The following is a 17,832-nucleotide window of genomic DNA, read 5'->3' as shown; positions in this document are numbered from 1 at the left end:
GTTGCAGACAGTCAAGTTAAGATAGCAAACGTGAAATAATGGAAAGTCTTGCTGTTCCTGATTGCTTGGCTGTTTCGTGTGCTGTGTCACATATTGTTATATCTAAAGACCATAATGCGCCCAGTGATCTTTAACCTTGTCTGTTGTGCATTGTCTTTTTTGGCAAATTGCCTACATGAGTGAAGAAAAGCATACAAAAAGAACAATTACACAATTTCCTGTATTGTGTTCTCATAAACAGACAATATATTTGTCACAAAGTTAGTTTTAAATGCAACCCCTATGTGACTGTGGCGCAAAGTAGGTCCTGTTCTGAGTCAGTAGTAATCACAAAAAGCAAAAAATATAATGTGATAACTCTTTGACTTAGGAAAATAGTTGTGTTATTCTTATGCAATACTCAATGCTGCTTCCATTTCAGGAAAACCTTGTTCCTCACAACAACAAACAAAACAAAACCCAAAGTCAGTCCAGTCATTGAATCTTCTGGACAGGAATGCCCTGCCGTGGTGTTGACTATCAGACCAAAATCAAGATTTTATGGTGAAATAACCAAACCTGCCTGAACATTTGACCAAAACTTTGTGAATCATTTTCTTTTGTCATGATTTTACTTGTGTTGCCTTTGACACGATGCTAGTTTTGTTTGTAACAGTTATAAAATGTAAAAAGGAACAAACAAAAAAAAAAGCAAAAAGGTTTTGAGAGTGTAATAAGCCGGAACTGAACGTGTATGTATTGATGAGTATCTTTGTCAGTTGTTTGCATTTTATCTAGCCGAAGCGTTTGTTATAGATTGACTTTGCAACTTGAGAGCTGATTAAAAATGAACTTAGTACTATAATAACTTTCTGATGTTTTTGTCTTTGATTTGTAGTCATGCTAGGTTAATTGATACAAATAGGAGTTTGTTAATGCTTTGTGAATCACGTCCTCATAGATATCACTGAGCTTCTTTCAGGGGGAGAAGCTGGAAGTCCCCAGTTTGGTGAACTTGTTTATATTTCCTTGAAGTAAAGACTACTTTTTTCTTTCTTTCGTCACTTATAAGCATAGAAATGTCTAGCTTCATAATGGTAAATCATGCAATGGCAGAACCTACCATTCATGGTTTTTTTTTTTTTTCAACATTACATTAGCTCTTGTAATTCAGTGCTAATAAATGTGTAATTAATATTTAACTGTTTAAAAACATTGGCCACTTTACTTATTACCTACACAAACTAGAAAATGTGACAAAGCACATTTGAAGTCAGCTACATGAAAATAAAATGTTGGTTAGTAGCAGGCTAATAGGTTTTTGTTTTTTTCTATGTATTTTATATTTGAAAAGCATGTTGACAAAAGTATAGTTTTTTGTATTTCATTGACTAATGCAGAACAACGTTACATCAAATTTAATCCTGAGCTCTGTTATTGTGCAGTTGGTTATATTTTTAGTAACTTCCTCCCAGAAAAGGCCATAAAGTCATTTACTTCTCAAAAACAGCGCAAAAAAAATAACAACTCAAATTCACAGTGTAGAAGAATTTATTTTATCTTATAGTAAGAAACTTCTCACCAAAAGAGAAAATGTGGAAAAATAAATACCCAAGAATAGTGGAACCATGTGAAGTATAGTTACAAAAATAAGTCAGCATATTTAGTTTCTTTTTACATTTCTGTAGATACCCTCTTTTTCTTTTGCTACGAGGGGAAAAAAATGCAGTAGTGTAGTTATTATAGCTGAGATACAGCAACCTAGACAAAACTTGTGATTTAAACTCCTCTTTCCAAACAAGCTAAAAACATTAAAAAATGTAAACATAGCAGGGAATTAAAACTGTGTGAATATTAGCTTTTAATATATTTCTAACAGACATCCTTCAAACTACTTTTTGCATATTACCGATATCTGAGAATGACTGTCAAATATGCTTAATATTCCACTCTTGATTTTAATTCAACAATCTAGTTTGTTTTTGTCTGAATGCTTGGTTTTCTTAAAAAACAAAACAACTATCCTCCAAATAAAATTATGCAGAATATTAAACTAAAATCAGAATACATACATGAATGAAGATTGCATTCACAAAAGAAAAAAAATGCATTACTATAAAATTACAAAGGTAAGTTACGAGATCAGAATGTTGTAATTTTTCAGCTAGTGTGCAAAAGAAACATCGGGTTAAAGTTCTGATTTCCTGTCTCATAACAGAATCTTGACTTTTTATATAAATTAGAAAGTAGTTGAGGTAATCCTAGGAAATAAAGGATTTTCTTTTGTGAATCCAACTCATTTCTGCATACGTAATCTTTGTTCCCTCCTCAATACGACACATTTTTACATGTTTAAAAATGACCAGAGTAAACGCCTCATTCGTTTTGTCCTCTTTTTGAAATAAATCTTAGCCTTGAAGCTTATCTCATGTACAGGTACAATAGGTCATATCTATACAGCAGCAAAATACCCAAAACTCAACTCTGAAGTCCTCCTGTATTTTTTTTTCCTATAAAATAAAAACTTTTCCCCACTAAGAAATTATTTTAAAAAAAAAGAAGAAAATCTCAAACATAGTACACACACACACACACACACACACACACACTTCATATAAATAATTGCTTAATGGGCTTTGATTTGAATTACACAGTTACTTAAAGATCCCTCACATGTACCAGATTTATCTTGCTATTTCTTCTAATATGTCAAAATCCAAATACTGCATGTATGAATGTAGAAAAAACCCTCTTTAGGAAAGAACTGCCATTAAAGAGCCATCAAATAATACAAAAGCTGAGAGATTGGAGAGCTCTGATTCTTTGAATCATTATTTGCGTTCTGAGATCTGAACTGAAAAAGTCCTCTTTCCCATCATCACCAGAAGTCTTTAGAACATTTGTGCACCTGGATAATTCAGAACATTTACTGGTTTAAAGCCCATTCTAAAAGACTTGAGTAGTTGGGTGGAACAAATGGATTCAAAACTACACCTTAATCAAATCCCTATTATGTCAGTACTCTAAACAATAATATTTCCTCAAATGGCCATTTGGGACTGGCTTTCCCTCAGAAATGAGTTTAAAACTTTTTTTTGCATAACTTGCAACTTGCATAACTTATTAAAATTTAAAGCAAGTTTGTTTAAGGGTGTGACTGCTCTGAATGATAGGTGGGTGGTGTCACAGCAGTTACATCTTTTGCAGTATAAGTGTCAACATGTCTCTGCAGCAAACTCCTGTAGGTTTATTTTCTTTGGCAAACGAGCAGATTGTGGCTTTAAGGAGAACAGGGAGGCAGAAAGTCCACCAGGTGATTCTGTCGTTCACTTTACACGGTTGAATTTCTTCCTGATCAACAGAAGAGGGCGATCAACTCCACAAGCTTTATAGGAGACTCTTGAGGAATGGTTTTCACTGGGCCACTCCCAGGTAAGACAAACAAGAGTTACTACCCTTTGAATTAACATTTAAAATGTGGGCAGAGAATCACACTTTAGTACACACGGAGCGCATGTAAAGGGAAAAAAATGCATTTCAGCTTTTAGCACAACAGCACTAACACAGTAAAGTACAGGACTTGTGGTGCATTTACATGCAGGATTGTTTTGTCCTTTCAGATTTTCAGAAATGTAATTTTCCTGATGGTATTAAAAAGTGACTATCCTGTAGACATTTCCTGTTTAAAAACAAACAAACAATAAAACCTGGAAGGAAAAAGAAATCTTTTCATTTGGTTATACACTGTTCCCGCTGAGGGAATTTAGAGTGAGGGGGTTTTTAGACTTTGGTGACATTTGTACTATGTTCCAGTGTCAGATCATCGTCATCGTCACTCAGGTCCAACCTCAGGTTATCCAGAGTCTGACGGATTGTCATGGTCTCCTTACGCCTGAGGGATACAGATGAAGCTTTATTAGTTTGCCATCAAAATTATGAGAGGGTACATAAACATATGTAAGGAGGTTAAAAAAACGAAATCTGCAAGGTGAGAAATCATGAAAGAAAATACAAGTGTCAAGTAGCTGTTATGCATTATGAGCTATCAACAGTCCATCTGCATGCATGCAGTACAGTTCATACTTGGTCTGCAGGTGTTGGTCAAGCAGCTGCTTCTGTAGGCGGCTGGTTGTCTCCCTCTCCTCAGCCAGCTCTCTCTGGGTGTGCCGGTACTGTGCCTCCTTCCTGCTTGCCTCCTCCTCGGCCTCATTCAGCTGGCGCTTCAGAGAGCGGATCCTCTGGGTCATCTGGAGAACAGATCACAGATTATCAGATCATCTGGTTAGTGTACACGACATAAAAACATTTGCCACTTTTGCACAGTTTGTTAATCCATTATGTGGGTCAATCAGTCAACAATTCACCATACAAATACGTCCCATTAGAAAAGGAAAAAGAGTGCAGGGGAAGTTTGTTTCTATGATTATCTTAAAAAAAAAAAATGTTCATAAAAGGAAATCAAATATACATCCAAATAGTGGGTGGATCCCAGAGAGCAAAAACTAGTTGAAGTTAACTTAAAATACAATATAAGGTTAGTAAAAATAAAGTAGTAGAAGGATGGAAATTACTGCTGATGATGATGATAATAATAATAATAATAATAATAATAATAATAATCGGTGATTTAAGAATTAGTAGTATTGAAGCTTTGGATATTTCAGCTAACGCACACTTTCCACTTGGGGGTGTCTGAGACAGAAATGCTGTTTTATAGGTTTGTACAAATGTGTGGCTGTATTACCAGGTCTTTCTGTTCAGTAGCTATCCGGTGCTCCTCCTCCATCTGATCACTCAGCTCGTTGATCTTCCTCTCCAGCTTACTGTTGGTGTTTGTCAGAGTTGCTTTGTTCCTGCGCAGAAACACACACTTGTAGTGTAACAGCAAAAAGCCATTTAACACGTGCAGGTACTCCTGCAAAGTCTGCAGGCTGTCCTCGGTCACAGAGAAGATCTTTAACTGACCTCTCCTCAACCCTCAGTGAGTTCTCCAGTTCCTTGACTCTGATCTCCGTCTTAGAGATGACATCCTCCTGTACTCTGTTGCTCCGCAGTTCCTCCACCTCCAGACGAAGCTGACGCAGCTACACAAACACACTTTATTAGTACTCAAAACACAGAAAAAAGTCTCCTTTTATTTACATTATTTTGTGTATAAAAATGTCTAAATACAAGGAAACCATGGCAGCTATAAGTGTTTCTTTTAGAAATGACACTAATAAGATCTGATTCGTCTTTTTGTCCACAAAGTGATGGCAAGTTTTTGTTTTATCTATGAAATGTTCTGCTTAATTTTCACAAAATGGCAAATGAGAATGGTGCACAGAAAAAGTAAATATATTCTATTTGAAATGCATATAATATAATATTGGCTTCTGAATTTAAGGCCCAAACACTTATCACATGCATAAAAAGACTAGAAATAAGCCCACACAGATTACCTGTCTTTCCATTGACACTTTCTCAACTTCCAGCTGCTCGTTCAAATCTTTCTCCTGAATCAGCTTCAGCTGCAGCTGCTCGGTCTGGAGGTCAAAACACAAAAAGAGTGTCAGTAACCAATCAAATCAGTTCTATACGAATAGTTTTCAGTTGATACGCTTCCTGTTCCCAGCGCATCTACCTGATCGATGGCTCTCTTTTGCTTGGCGGCCCATCTCTGCTCGCTGTCATGCAGCTCCTCCAGATCGCTCTCTAGGTCGATTAGCTTCTCCTGAAAGTTTAAAAATAAGTAAACTTCTGATCTGAATCCCTCTCAAACAGCCTGTGAGGTCACTCTTTAAAATGTCTGACACTCGGGTTATTTTTGAAAACGGAACAGATTAAGCATCTTCAGAAATGGTGACGTGACGTATATACAGGATTATGGAATCACTGTAGCATGCTGATTGCTAAACGGGATTTGCATAATTAATACCCCATTAACCCCAAACTCTGATGGTTTGCATGAATGATTAACTCAAGTGGACATCTCTGTTTGACTCATTAGGTCATGCACACAAAGACACTTTGGATGTCACATGATCCAAATATGGTGAAATGTTCAGGAATTTGGTGATAGCAAAAACACAAGAAAGGACTAAAACCAACAATGGATGTAAACTTAACATGTGTGTGTAAAAGCCTGACATGCTGTATATAAAACACGCATATGGTAGTTTATCTGGAATCAGTTAGACAAACCAAATGTGTATTAATCTGCTGCTTTTCTTCATGTTGATTATTAACTACAATCACTACGATTAGCAGCTGTTTTTATTGAAGCTTTAAATGTGGGCACCACATGCAAAGGTAAGGGTATTAGGGGAAAAATATCAAATTTCCCCTCACATTTCTTCCTCTTTCAGTGTTGAAAATAAAAATTTTTATGTGAAGCAGTTTGACAGCTTGAAGAAAAGTGTGCTGCTGTTGAGCAGGTAATTAGCTTTCTACCCTTGAAATGATGAATGTTTATTGACTCATTCAGCAAATTAAGGTGAAGGGCAAGACATGATGATTAGATAAAGAGTCAATGAGGCTAATGTGGGCTGTCATCTGGCCCACACCGATAGCTGTCTATGACAGCGCCAATCTAAAAACAGCAACAGCAGGGGGTGACAATCTCTGAATATGAGTTGGGATTTTTTTTCCAAATCTGAAATTAGACAGAAACCTTCAGCTAAATGAGTTTCTGAAAACTAGAGTTGTGTAGGCCACATTTCTCTTGCAAGGATCCACAACATCCCGCCAAAGAGCATGGCACAGGCGAACGTTAATAAGGAGGCACAGTAGCAATGGCTAAAAGCTGTCGCCCCAAATTCAAGTCAATTTCCCTCCAATGACCAAATGTTTTGGACATGGATGGTAAATCAAAGCTGAAATCAAGATTATTCCTTTATGATGCTGAAGGCTGAATTTTTCAAACTTAAATTTGTGAGCATGACAATCCGTGGCAGCTAGGTGGTCTCTATGGTTTTGCAGAGGTTGTGAATATCATCTTATACAAAAACCTAGAAATGTTTCTGTCTGACTGTTTCTTTGATCACATTCAATAAAGTATCTGGTGTAAAGATGCAGTGTAACCCTCTTGCCTCGCCTCAGACTATTTACTGTACCTGAGCCAGTTTGAGCTGTTTGGCCAGGTCGTCTCTGGTTTGGTTCGTGCTGTGCAGCTCCATGGTGAGGTCGTCCACAGTCCTTTCTGCCTGCTTACATTGCAGCTGAAGCCTCTCTCTCAGCTGAATCTCCTCCTCCAGCGAACGCTCTCTATCGAACAGCTTACCAGAGACCTACACGCACAAACAGAAAACACACAGGTCGTGAGGCTGTGGGTACTCCAAAGGTTTCCACAGCTGTTATTCTCTATTAGGCCACTATGTCTCAAAGTACAGCTGAAGCTCAAACGCTACAACATACCTCTCCCTGCAGTTTGGTCACGAGGGTCTGCAGTTTCTGCACTTCCTGTTCCTTCTCCAGCAGGGACTCCTCCAGCTCGTCCAACCTCATCTGGGCATCCTCACGCAGCTTTTGCTGCAGGTTCATCTCTGCGTTAGCCTGAGTGGATGCTGCCATGGCCTCACCCAGCTGGAAATGGATATAAACTTATTACAGTTTAATACAGTTTGTATTTGTAGTAATAGAAAAAAAAACACATTCTCGCTACAAACATTTCTTAAAGATCTAATTGGTTAACACATTTAAATGTTTTCGCTTTAATTTAAGAGTCCTTTTCCACATGGAGGCAGAAGAAAGATTTTACTGCTCTCATAGTGCTGGAGAAATGAAGAACAATATGCTTTGTACTGCTTTTTTAATTTGATTGAAAAATCTGATGGCAATTTCAACTCCATTTAAAAAGGAAAAGAAAATTAAAAGCCTTTTCTGCACATACTTTATGTTACTGTAAATGATGCTGCACCAGGGGGTGCAGTTTATGCTTTGGAATCACTGCTTTGGGTTGTCAGGTTTTTCAGTGATGACAATTTATGTGGTTCTTTTCAGAGAATTTCTAAATAAATCTAATTCTGAGGTGATGGCTGCTCATCGCCTCAGTGTCTACTATGTCCGTACCTCTGTCTCCAGCCTGAGGATGGTGTTGCTGAGGTCAGACAGCTTCTTGTCTTTGCTTTCTTTGTCACTCTCCACGTCTTCCAGCTGCCTCTCTGCCAGCCACAACTTCTCAGCCAGAGTCTGAGCATGTTGCGTCTGCTTGTCCAGATTTTCCTGAAAACAAAAAACATGCATAAAGTTCAGCTTCTTTGTAAAAGAGAAAATGTGTCTCTTACTGGTCTGAATGTGCAGTAATATAGATGATCTAGTCCCTCACTGACAAATAAAACCAAGCTGGATACTGGCTAAACTGGATTATCAGTGAATGTCATTAAGGATTCTTGGCATTCTGTGTGCTGTGTTATACTAAAGAGTAACACAGGGGTGTACCCCGAGTCCCCCTTCCCTGCTCTGTGACCATAGTTAGAGAAAGTTAAAAAAAAATTGGTTAAAAAAATACAAAGAAATTGTAAATGACATCTTTGGATATCTGGATGAGTGGGAATCACTTTAAAGATATGGTACACCCCATAATCCAGTTTTCCTTTTTATCTATCTAGATTATTTTGGTGCGAGTTCCTCCTCAGGTTTTAATGTGATCTTTTTAAAAAAAAAAATATTTTAGCTGCTTCCGTCTAACTTTGCATACCTCAGCATCCTGGATCCGATTTTTGAGCGACTGCTCAAGGAAGTTGAAGGCATACTCCTGAGTGTTGGCCTCCACCATCACCTCTCTGGCTTGCTTCACCTCAATCTGCGTAGCACAACACAAGTGTCACCCATCCAAACATTTATACTACTACAAATCACTTCTATGCATCCTTTTATCTTTAAAAAAAAAAAAAAAGTCACACCTCCATCTCTCTGAACCGCTCCCCCACGGACTGATTCTCTCTCTCCATTTCTATCATCTGCTCCCTCAGCCGCTTCAGCTCATTGTTCAGCTGTGTGTTTGTTCTCAGCAGGTCCTCGTTGTTCACCAGCAGGCCGCGCATCTCAAACCTTCACAGACAGTTTAGACAAGAACAAATTGAAATAGACTTAATATACTTAAAAAAAAAAAAGAAAGAAATAACATGAGGCTAAAAGCTTAATTTTAAAGTCACAAGTACACGGCCCCCGGTTAGCTAACAGTGTGCTGACTTCGAGTACAACTACAGAAAAACCACACATGCCCGACCTGATCTGGTTCCTCTCCTTCTCCATCTCCACACTCTCTGCCTCCAGGAACTGGTTGCGCTGGAAGAGACAACACACCACATGAAAAATCTAGTTTTCTACAAACCGCCAGGAGCTAAATGTTCCTCACACAGTGGATTGTTTTGTGTCCTGTTTGGTGGTCTCCGATTCATTAATCTGATAAATCTGGTGAATCTGGTCCAAATCAGACTCATGCTGAACAGTAGTCAACAGATTTGTGACATCATGAAGAGAGGATTCATGGACTCCCACCTACTCCTCAAACCTTCTGTTTAAGAGGGGCAGCCAATCAGGAAAAAAGCCACTTAAGGGGGAAAGGAAGGGAGGGAAAGTGGCTTGCTTCAAACAGTGGATAAAGGGCTGCGCAAAGGGCCCATAACAGGATAAATAAAAGTTAAATGAGCCTAACTGGCACTCTTTGAGAGTTTTTTGGTCAGGTACCCATGCTATAAGTCTGCATTTCTCAGACATTTGTTTAATGTTAATTTGTTTTAATTTGAATCTATACTCCTTTTTTTTTTTTCCCAGGCGACTGAATCCACAAGAAGTGAAACGGGGCTTACTCTCTGTATGGTGTCCAGCTGTTTGGTCAGTTCTGCTATGTAGTCTTTTTTATTGGGTGCTCCCAGAGTGGAAGAGCGCATGCTGTAGTGTGTGGGCACCACCTGTAGCAAGAAAAATGTACAGAAACCCATTACAAAGTGTGGAAGTCAGAGTATGTGCTACACGTGTGTGTGTCAGTAAACATGTACCATGTTGTTGACCTCCGTCCTCCTCCTCAGAGTGTCGTAGGTGGAGAAACGGGGGCGGGGGGAAATGAGGGTCGGCGTCTGTATGCCCACCGGACTCGTGCTGCGACTGTTATAGGTGTACAGGTTCATCTCAGAGGTGGCAGGAGATAGTTTACCCTGAACATGGAGAAAAGAGGGGAGGTGAACAGAGGAGGGTCAGTAGCCTGCTGTGACTCCACATCCTGGTCAAAACATTAATTATGCAGAAACCAATGCAAACTATTTCCTGCAACAGTTTAAAAGAAACATTTGGTTTATTGGCACTCTTTAAAAGCTTTTTGCCAAGTACACATGCTGTGAATCTGCTGTATTTTAGGAAAGAAATGTAACTTTAGTACATTTCAAGACACTGTATAAATGAAGTGGTTTCAAAATTAAAGAGGGGTCAACTTACAAACCTTTTCAGACATTCGATAAGGGGGGTTGTACTCCAAAGAGGTGGCTTGGGAGTATGGACTGTTAAACACTCTGGGGGGGCTGTCAACGACACCCATCTGTAAAAAAAAAAAAAAAAAAAAAAGTCAAAAATGTAGAGACTTAAAGAAGACAAATAAAGCTCAAGGATCTCAGAGCAAAATGTGAATTCAGAAGTGCAAATACAGCCACGATTGCCTTCCTCACATCAACATAAAATGAACAAAGGTGGGCGTGTGCTGTAAAGCAGCTGCGTTTATTAGACGTGTGCAGCAATCCTGTTAAAATAACAAACGTGAAGACTGAAACAAGTTTTCTATACTGGTATTCACATTCATACCAGTAACAGATGCTACAAAAACATCCATTAATGCCACAGTACCTACAGTACTTTAACAGGATGGTAATATTCCAGGCTGTAAAATTACAAATCATTGTGTCCTTAATTATTATGCATACGATAAACAATGGTATCATTTCACATCAAAAAGAGAGGGTTAGCTTTGCATTGAGCCTCTCTTTTTGATATTTTTGCTTTTCGAATCAGACAAACGAGGTGATTAGATTTGATTTGGTGCAGAGAGGACATGCAAGGCTGCCTTCATTGAATTCTGTGATAAACAGAACAGCCGGTATTAGACCTGTTTTTTGAGATTCATCCAGGACTGGGCACGTGTCAATGGCTGCAAAGGAAAAGATTTATTTTATTAATGCTACATAAAGGATCAAATATTAAAAATGGCAATACTGTGTGAACCTCACTCGCTTAAATGTGCACTTATTTAAATTTAAAGCAATTCAGTTTGAAACATTCAATGAGGAATCTTGACACGATCGGAATCTACTAACGGATTATAAAACTAGTTTTCTGTAAGATATTTGGATATAAATAATATGTAATAATGTAAATGTTACCTTTTTGAATTACTTTGGCTCTAAATGACTCAAACACCAAACTTTAAATGTTTTCTAGAAGTGCCTGTTTTCATTTTTCTCAGTGAAATGATCATGTCTGCTGTGAACTGGAATTAAGAATCTAAAAGCTGAGCTCTTCCAGGAGAGGGCACTGTTTAATAACTGATGCTTTTACTCTGGAAGTAAGGCGCCATCTAATTTTTCTAAAAGCGATCTTGAATCATACGCATATATACAGACAGAACACATGGTCTGAATCACCCACCCTGTCAGCCATAGTGTCCCAATCTCGTGAGGCCAAACACTCCAGGGACCCTTTGTAATGGTTCGCCCCAATCCGGGTGGTCTCCCATCGGGACATCCTGGGGCCATTCTCCCCGATTGATCCTCCGCCGCTTCCTTGACCATCTGCATCTCTGCCACTGAACCCGTTGGTCTTCAGATCGTTGTTGAGGTACAGCTGATATTTCGGGTTCTGGCTGATTATCGTTGCTTTGGGCGTGGAGGGTTCCTCCTCTGATGGGCTGTCCAGCTGCTTGTGTGAATCCAGTTCTGACTCCTGGAGGGACAGAAGGTGAAAAATGAGGAATGAAAAACCTAGATGAATCTGTCGGAGGGGGCGAAATCAGTCAGCATATAAACACGAATGCACCCAGTTAGAAAACATAAAGAACTGACGGATGAAGGATGAATTAACAGAGCATGTGATGGTGTTGTCACCAATTGACAGCAGAGAGAAAATAAATATATGGCATGGGAAGGTAAAATGACAGAGGAGATGGCAAAATGTATCATTCTGAAAGACACTATAGCAAACTGATTTGACTTCTGGGAAAAAATGTGCATAAATAGAAACAAACTTGGCTCACTGTATTAATTTTATGCAATTAACACCAAGATACTATCTTTTCTGCTATTTCATCCCGGTTCTAACTGACATTTCTTTAAAGGGAGACTTATGGTTTTCTGAGCACTAGAGGGCAAAAAGAACACAGTGCTGATATATTATTATAATGTTCCCAAACAGCTTTAGGTTTTGAATCCTTTTTTTTTTTAAAACTCTGCTTTGCCTCCACCAACTAAAGAAAGACTTCACTATGCTCAGCAGCTCATTGTGTGTTCCCTCTGTCTGCTGTTTGGTATCAAAGATGGAGTTTACTGTACTTAACAACACAATTCTATCAAATAAATTGTTAATTACTACGTTATTATATGTTGAAATTACTTTAAAGAACATACTTGTTCTTTGATTTCTATGGTTGGCGTTGGCTTAAACACTTGCCCAGGGGTTCATTTAGATTTACTGCTATTTACCTGAAAGCCTTCCCATTTCCAAATACACATGATCAAAAGCACCTAGCTAAAAGGTAAATTTGGGCAAAAGTGAAAATATGAATTCAAGAGAAGTGCAAGCAAACTGAATGTAAACATTTAATGGGTTTTAATAGGTTTTCATGCACAAAAAAGGAAGACAATTGAAGACAAAGTTTGTTATATCCGTCAGTGAGTTTTAGGCCATTTTGATTAGTATGCTTAAAACGTTGCTGTTTTCATGCGTTCGAGTTCGTCATGCAGTTTGAGGATGCAGATTTTTTCATGCAAGAAATGCGTTTAAGTAAACCTGCAATGCCATGCAGTCATGCCATCTTCACGCAGTGTAGCTGCAGAGCTTTTTGTTCATGCAAGGACATCAAAACTGCCGGTCAGGAGTATATTTTTTGTTTCGGTCTCTTACCGATCCCATTCCAGAGTCAGCCACTGAGTCTCTACCAGTGTTTGTTTGGCTTCTGGACTCAGCACCGTCCCCTGGTGGAAAATTGATTCTTGATGTTATCTGAGTAGTTCTGGAACCTTTCTGAACTGGTCCAACTCCATTCTGAATGGTTTCCTTGAAGGGTGGAGTCACATTGATGCTGGGAATAGAACTTCCATCTTGACTGGCACTGATCGGTGTGGATGGACTTGACTTTGAAGATTCCAGAGCCTCCATCGAAGCCGACTTTTGGACTCGTTCAGCTCCCATAATAGGGCTCTGTGGAGAACCGGAAGGTGAGACCTGGTGATCCGGACCTGAGAACCTAGTAATCAGGTCTTTGATGCTGCCAGCTCGTTGCACTGAATTGCGAGTCAGGCCTACTGGTCTCTTATAACTGGCTCTCTTGGATTGCTGTGACTCTTCTTTGGTGGTAGTCTGCTGAGGACTAAGTGGTGATTGTACGGAAGACGACTCGGGTGTGTGCTGAAAGAGGTGAACACAATAACAGATCCCTAAAAAAAACTGTTACAGAAGTGTCTGAACACCCAGTTGATGGTGGCTTAAATGACTGGCAATATAAATTTAACACAGGTTAGACCATGTAAACCATCACTAGTTCAAGCGAGGGGTGTGGCTCTGACTGAGAACAAGTGGGCACTTGTTGCTTGACATGTAGGGCAATAAAGATAAATATAACCTGCTTGGAAGATGTTTACTCGATTTATGGGTCCACATTTTACAAAATGAAAATTATGTTGTGTTAAATGGGGCTTGAAGCTACTGACTGTAACTATGAACTCAGTAGGAAAGTGTTTATCAAGGTCATATGTCAGGGGAACAGTAGACTCATTTTGTCATAGACTTGTATATAATCAGATTTATTCCCTTTTGCCCCCTGCCAGTCACTGGAAAGAATGCAGGTTTAAAGCATCATTTTTGAGACTTTAATGCTATGTTCATATAAGCAGCTGTAACAAAGTGTTACTTAGTCTAGAAAGTGGTTACAAGAAGTAGGAGAAAAACCCTCCAAAGAATGGTTAGCATCAAATACATACCATCACTTTAAGTTTATTTTTAAAGCATTATTTTAATAATGTGTTTTTCTCTCTCTGGCCCATGTCTTTACAGTGCATCGATGTTGTTGACTGATGAAATGCATACATAATGACATGAATCCCAGCGTGTGTGAACGTATGTTTGTGTGTCAGTGTGTGTGTGCGTGTGTGGGAAAGTGTGTTCCTATCCTGACATAAATCCCTCTTGAGAAACTGCAACATCTGCTCGTTCATCTGAACAACAACAACAAAAAAAGCCCTACCCTACACCCCCACCTCATATCACAACATCTGACTTTCTCACACAGAAATGTAACGGTAGATAGGTAAATAAACAAAGGGACAGCAACAGGGACTTAAATTCAAAAATCTGCTCAGAGAGAAGAACAGAAAATGTCAGGATTTTTCCTTTTATGCCAAAAAGCCACTTGAATAAATCCAACTTTAATTAACAATCATAACAAGAAGGATGGTGCCACTTAGAGAAATGAAGTGGCAAGCATCCAGGGGTTTAACTTTCAAGGTTCAAGGGTCCAAAGCACCGAGTGGCCTTAATCCACGGACTCGCCTGCCCGCCTCCCCCGAGGACTGTGAGCTGAAGCTGCGGTGGGAGAGAAGCCCTGGCCTGAGAAGGAGGGAGGCTGGATGGGTGGGTGTCTGTCTAGGGTTTAGGATCACTGCTAATCACTGTGGTATTAAAATGTTTACAGGCCGTGGAGGGATTAGCTCTGAGCTGATGATTTTTAATGTTATTATTTTTGCCCTGTGAGGTGAACGTGCTCAGTGTGGACTTGCGGTGTGAGAAGACAGTGAATGCAGTGAATGTGAGAACGTGTATGCATTGCTGTGCTTGTGTCTTTATGTCCTGTATATAACATTACTATGGTGATGGCAATAATCCAGAGCACAACTTTTTATGAGCCCAATTGAGGGCATCACAGGACACATCTGTTCAATAAATACATTTGAATCTTTTAGATATACTCATAATTTACTTCCATGCTCCATATTAATTTTAAATGTTTAAAACTGTTGGGGTCGTTTTGCTAAGAATATATAGTGAGTTAAGAAAGTATTTGAATATAATTTCAGCATAAAATATAAAACACAGCAGAAGAAATCCCAAACGTGCGTAAACTGCAACTTAAAGTAGACCTTGTAATGCAAGTTCCAGTTTCACAGCTTTGGTTCACAGTTCATAATATTCTTTATCTCATACTGAGCTTTGATCAAGACCCTCAGTTCATCTGCTGTCTGAAACAAGCCGTTTTATTTGCAGTAGAAAAAAGGCTATTATATTTATTGCACATTGTGCGGAATACGTCTGTATATTTTTGGCAGATACTGAACAAATTTTAGGCATCAAAGGTTGTTTCCCAGGGGCATCAACCCATACGAGTGCTTAATGAGCTGGTCCCTCACAAAGGCACAATGCACTGCTTTTACTTTAGATTACCCAACCAAATCTATTTGGTTCATTTCAATATGGAAAACCATGAAGCTGCACACACATCCAGCTGTCCCTGGCACACTCTTTACCAGTGGACGGGTTTTCAGTCGGTTGTAACAGTGGGAAAAAAAATAAATTATTGCAGCTGAACCTGAGGTTTATTTGGGTCATAAATTTTTGTGATAAGCTGGCACCTACATGTAAAACCTACAGTATGTAAAATCAACACGGGAGCTGGAAGCTGAATTCTGCTCATGTTAGAAGACAGAGGAAAAACAAAGACAGGCAGACAGAGCTTCATTCAGGAAAACCACAAATTCCCTAAAGTCCCGGACACACACACACATACACACGGGTCCTCCATTCCCTGTGGCCTCACTACAGTACAGACATATGGCGCAGAGCTGTGCACTATCTGACCCAGATATAAGGCAGCAATGCACTCTGGGAAACACAGTGAATACCTTGCCGATGAGGCTTGATGCAGCAGAAGTGATCGGGGCTTTTCTCCAGAATTCAAAGTTCAGCGGACACAGGAGCTTTTCTGCTCAAGTGTATCATCAAAAAGCAGGTGCTGTGCTTTTGTGACAATGAGAGACCCTGATTACAGTAGGAGGGCTTTTGTAGTTTATTTTCAGTAAGTGGATGACTTTGAATGGATAAACAGTTTCATTTATGTAGCACCAAATCACAATAGTAGTGCCCTTAAGGTGCTTTACATTGTAAGGTAAAGACCGTACAATAATGTAGAGAAAACCCCAGCAATCAAAGAGACCCTATGAGCAAGCACTTGGCGAGAGTGGGAAGGAAAAATCCCTTTTCACAGGAAGAAACCTCTTGTAAAACCAGGCTCAGGGAGGAGCAGCCATCTGTCGATGGCTCATAATAAATGGCTTCAGGTTAACACTGAATGGGTTCAAGTCCTCGAACCTACACTGATCAGCCACAACATTAAAACCATTGATCATCTCAATTCAGTGTTTTTTTGTTTTGGGGGGTTTTCTCTTTTTTTTTTTTTTTTTTTTTTTGGGGGGGGGGGGGGGGGGGGGGGGGGATCCGGATGTTTCTTTGGCATGTATCACCCAGATACTGCTGCAGACTAATAACTTCTTCTCCAGCAGGGCAATTCTCACACTGCAGGAAACACATGTGAACAGCTCTACAAAGAGCCCAAGGTGATGACCTGGGCTCCAAACTCATCAGATCCCGCTCCACTCATGGAGGGTACAATACAATCCACACAGATCCAAAGCATCCACTGGACTATTAGACAACACAGGACTCCTAAACGAGTCCTGTGTCTCTGCTCTGAAAGCATCACTTCTAGTTTGAAACATGCAATTTCAGTTAAATTTATTTTGGAAGCAAAGCTGAAACTACATGAGAAATTTCTCTGGGATCAATGTCTTAGACTGGAAACACAAAGGCAGGACATTATATAACAAGTGCTCCTCTGGCCTATTACATAATCTACTGTCTAAACTTGTGGGGTGGAATCCTTTAACTTTCTCCAAGGTGTTATAAGAAGAACAATCTAATCTGGGGCTGGAAATGTTTGTGAGAGTCTACATGGATTTGTGTGATAGACAGGCCTGTTTGCTCAGAGATCACACAGAGATTCAGCTTGTGGCCATCTGCACGCCAGACAATAGAACATACAACAACTATTCAAGTTAGAAACAATAAATTTGATCAACTGTAAGGACCAAACCTGCTTCATCCTTTAAGCCTAGAGCATTTCAAACACTTCATTATTTCTGCCGGCGCCTGACAGCTTCGAGGACGAGGACGGAGATGAAGATCAACAGTGACATCGAAAACTGGGGCAAAACAAGTGGTTTGGATGAAAAGAGAGAACACTTTAAAGCTTCTCTTCTACTTTGTGTTTGTGGTGCTTTTCTACCTTCTTCCATTTTCTTTACTGGATTCTTTTGCCCTTTTTAAGTTGTGTTTTTACCCTCTTTTTGTTTGGCTTTTACTTTTTGATTTCAGTGTTGTTTTCTAACAGCTTTGTAATGCATTTTAGTTTCTTTGGGTTGTTTAAACAGTATTCTATATTTTCATGGTTCTAGGTTCCATATTTAGTTGAAATCTTTGGATTGTCTTCTGTTTTCGTTTGATGACCTTTTAAGGCTTCATTTGGTTGTTTTCTAGGGTTTTAGATTTTTAAGGTTGTTTACTAATTTTTGTAGTTTTATTCGGGTATTTTTGTTTTTTTAAGTTGGCCACTTTTGCTCTTTAGCT

The 17,832-nt window shown here is 39.3% G+C and overlaps 1 protein-coding gene across 4 annotated transcripts in view; it reads right to left on the bottom strand.

Annotated features, from left to right (window-relative positions):
• Positions 1-1,512: 1,512 nt before the first annotated feature.
• Positions 1,513-17,832, bottom strand: part of LOC147325542 (uncharacterized) — a 55,127-nt gene continuing 38,807 nt past the window's right edge. For 2 of the 4 annotated variants that reach the window (XM_086300101.1, XM_086300100.1), the window contains exons 7-23: positions 13,063-13,566; positions 11,593-11,886; positions 10,397-10,492; positions 9,960-10,115; positions 9,771-9,872; positions 9,188-9,246; positions 8,862-9,009; positions 8,657-8,761; positions 8,029-8,181; positions 7,375-7,542; positions 7,074-7,247; positions 5,603-5,692; positions 5,421-5,504; positions 4,945-5,063; positions 4,724-4,832; positions 4,063-4,226; positions 1,513-3,871 (exon numbers count right to left, since the gene is read on the bottom strand). In XM_086300101.1, the coding sequence (XP_086156227.1) occupies positions 3,760-3,871; positions 4,063-4,226; positions 4,724-4,832; positions 4,945-5,063; positions 5,421-5,504; positions 5,603-5,692; positions 7,074-7,247; positions 7,375-7,542; positions 8,029-8,181; positions 8,657-8,761; positions 8,862-9,009; positions 9,188-9,246; positions 9,771-9,872; positions 9,960-10,115; positions 10,397-10,492; positions 11,593-11,886; positions 13,063-13,566 (2,637 nt within the window). In that variant the 3' untranslated portion in view covers positions 1,513-3,759. The remainder of the gene's footprint in view (positions 3,872-4,062; positions 4,227-4,723; positions 4,833-4,944; positions 5,064-5,420; positions 5,505-5,602; positions 5,693-7,073; positions 7,248-7,374; positions 7,543-8,028; positions 8,182-8,656; positions 8,762-8,861; positions 9,010-9,187; positions 9,247-9,770; positions 9,873-9,959; positions 10,116-10,396; positions 10,493-11,592; positions 11,887-13,062; positions 13,567-17,832) is intronic. The other 2 variants (XM_086300098.1, XM_086300099.1) reach the window with 2 other exon arrangements.

Source organism: Aulonocara sp. 'chitande type north' Nkhata Bay, linkage group LG7 (assembly GCF_057382095.1).
Source record: "Aulonocara sp. 'chitande type north' Nkhata Bay isolate Kocher_YH1m ecotype deep benthic linkage group LG7, A_spYH_male_GT1.1, whole genome shotgun sequence".
NCBI lineage: Eukaryota > Metazoa > Chordata > Actinopteri > Cichliformes > Cichlidae > Aulonocara > Aulonocara sp. 'chitande type north' Nkhata Bay.
This window is presented reverse-complemented; position numbering and strand designations above follow the sequence as displayed.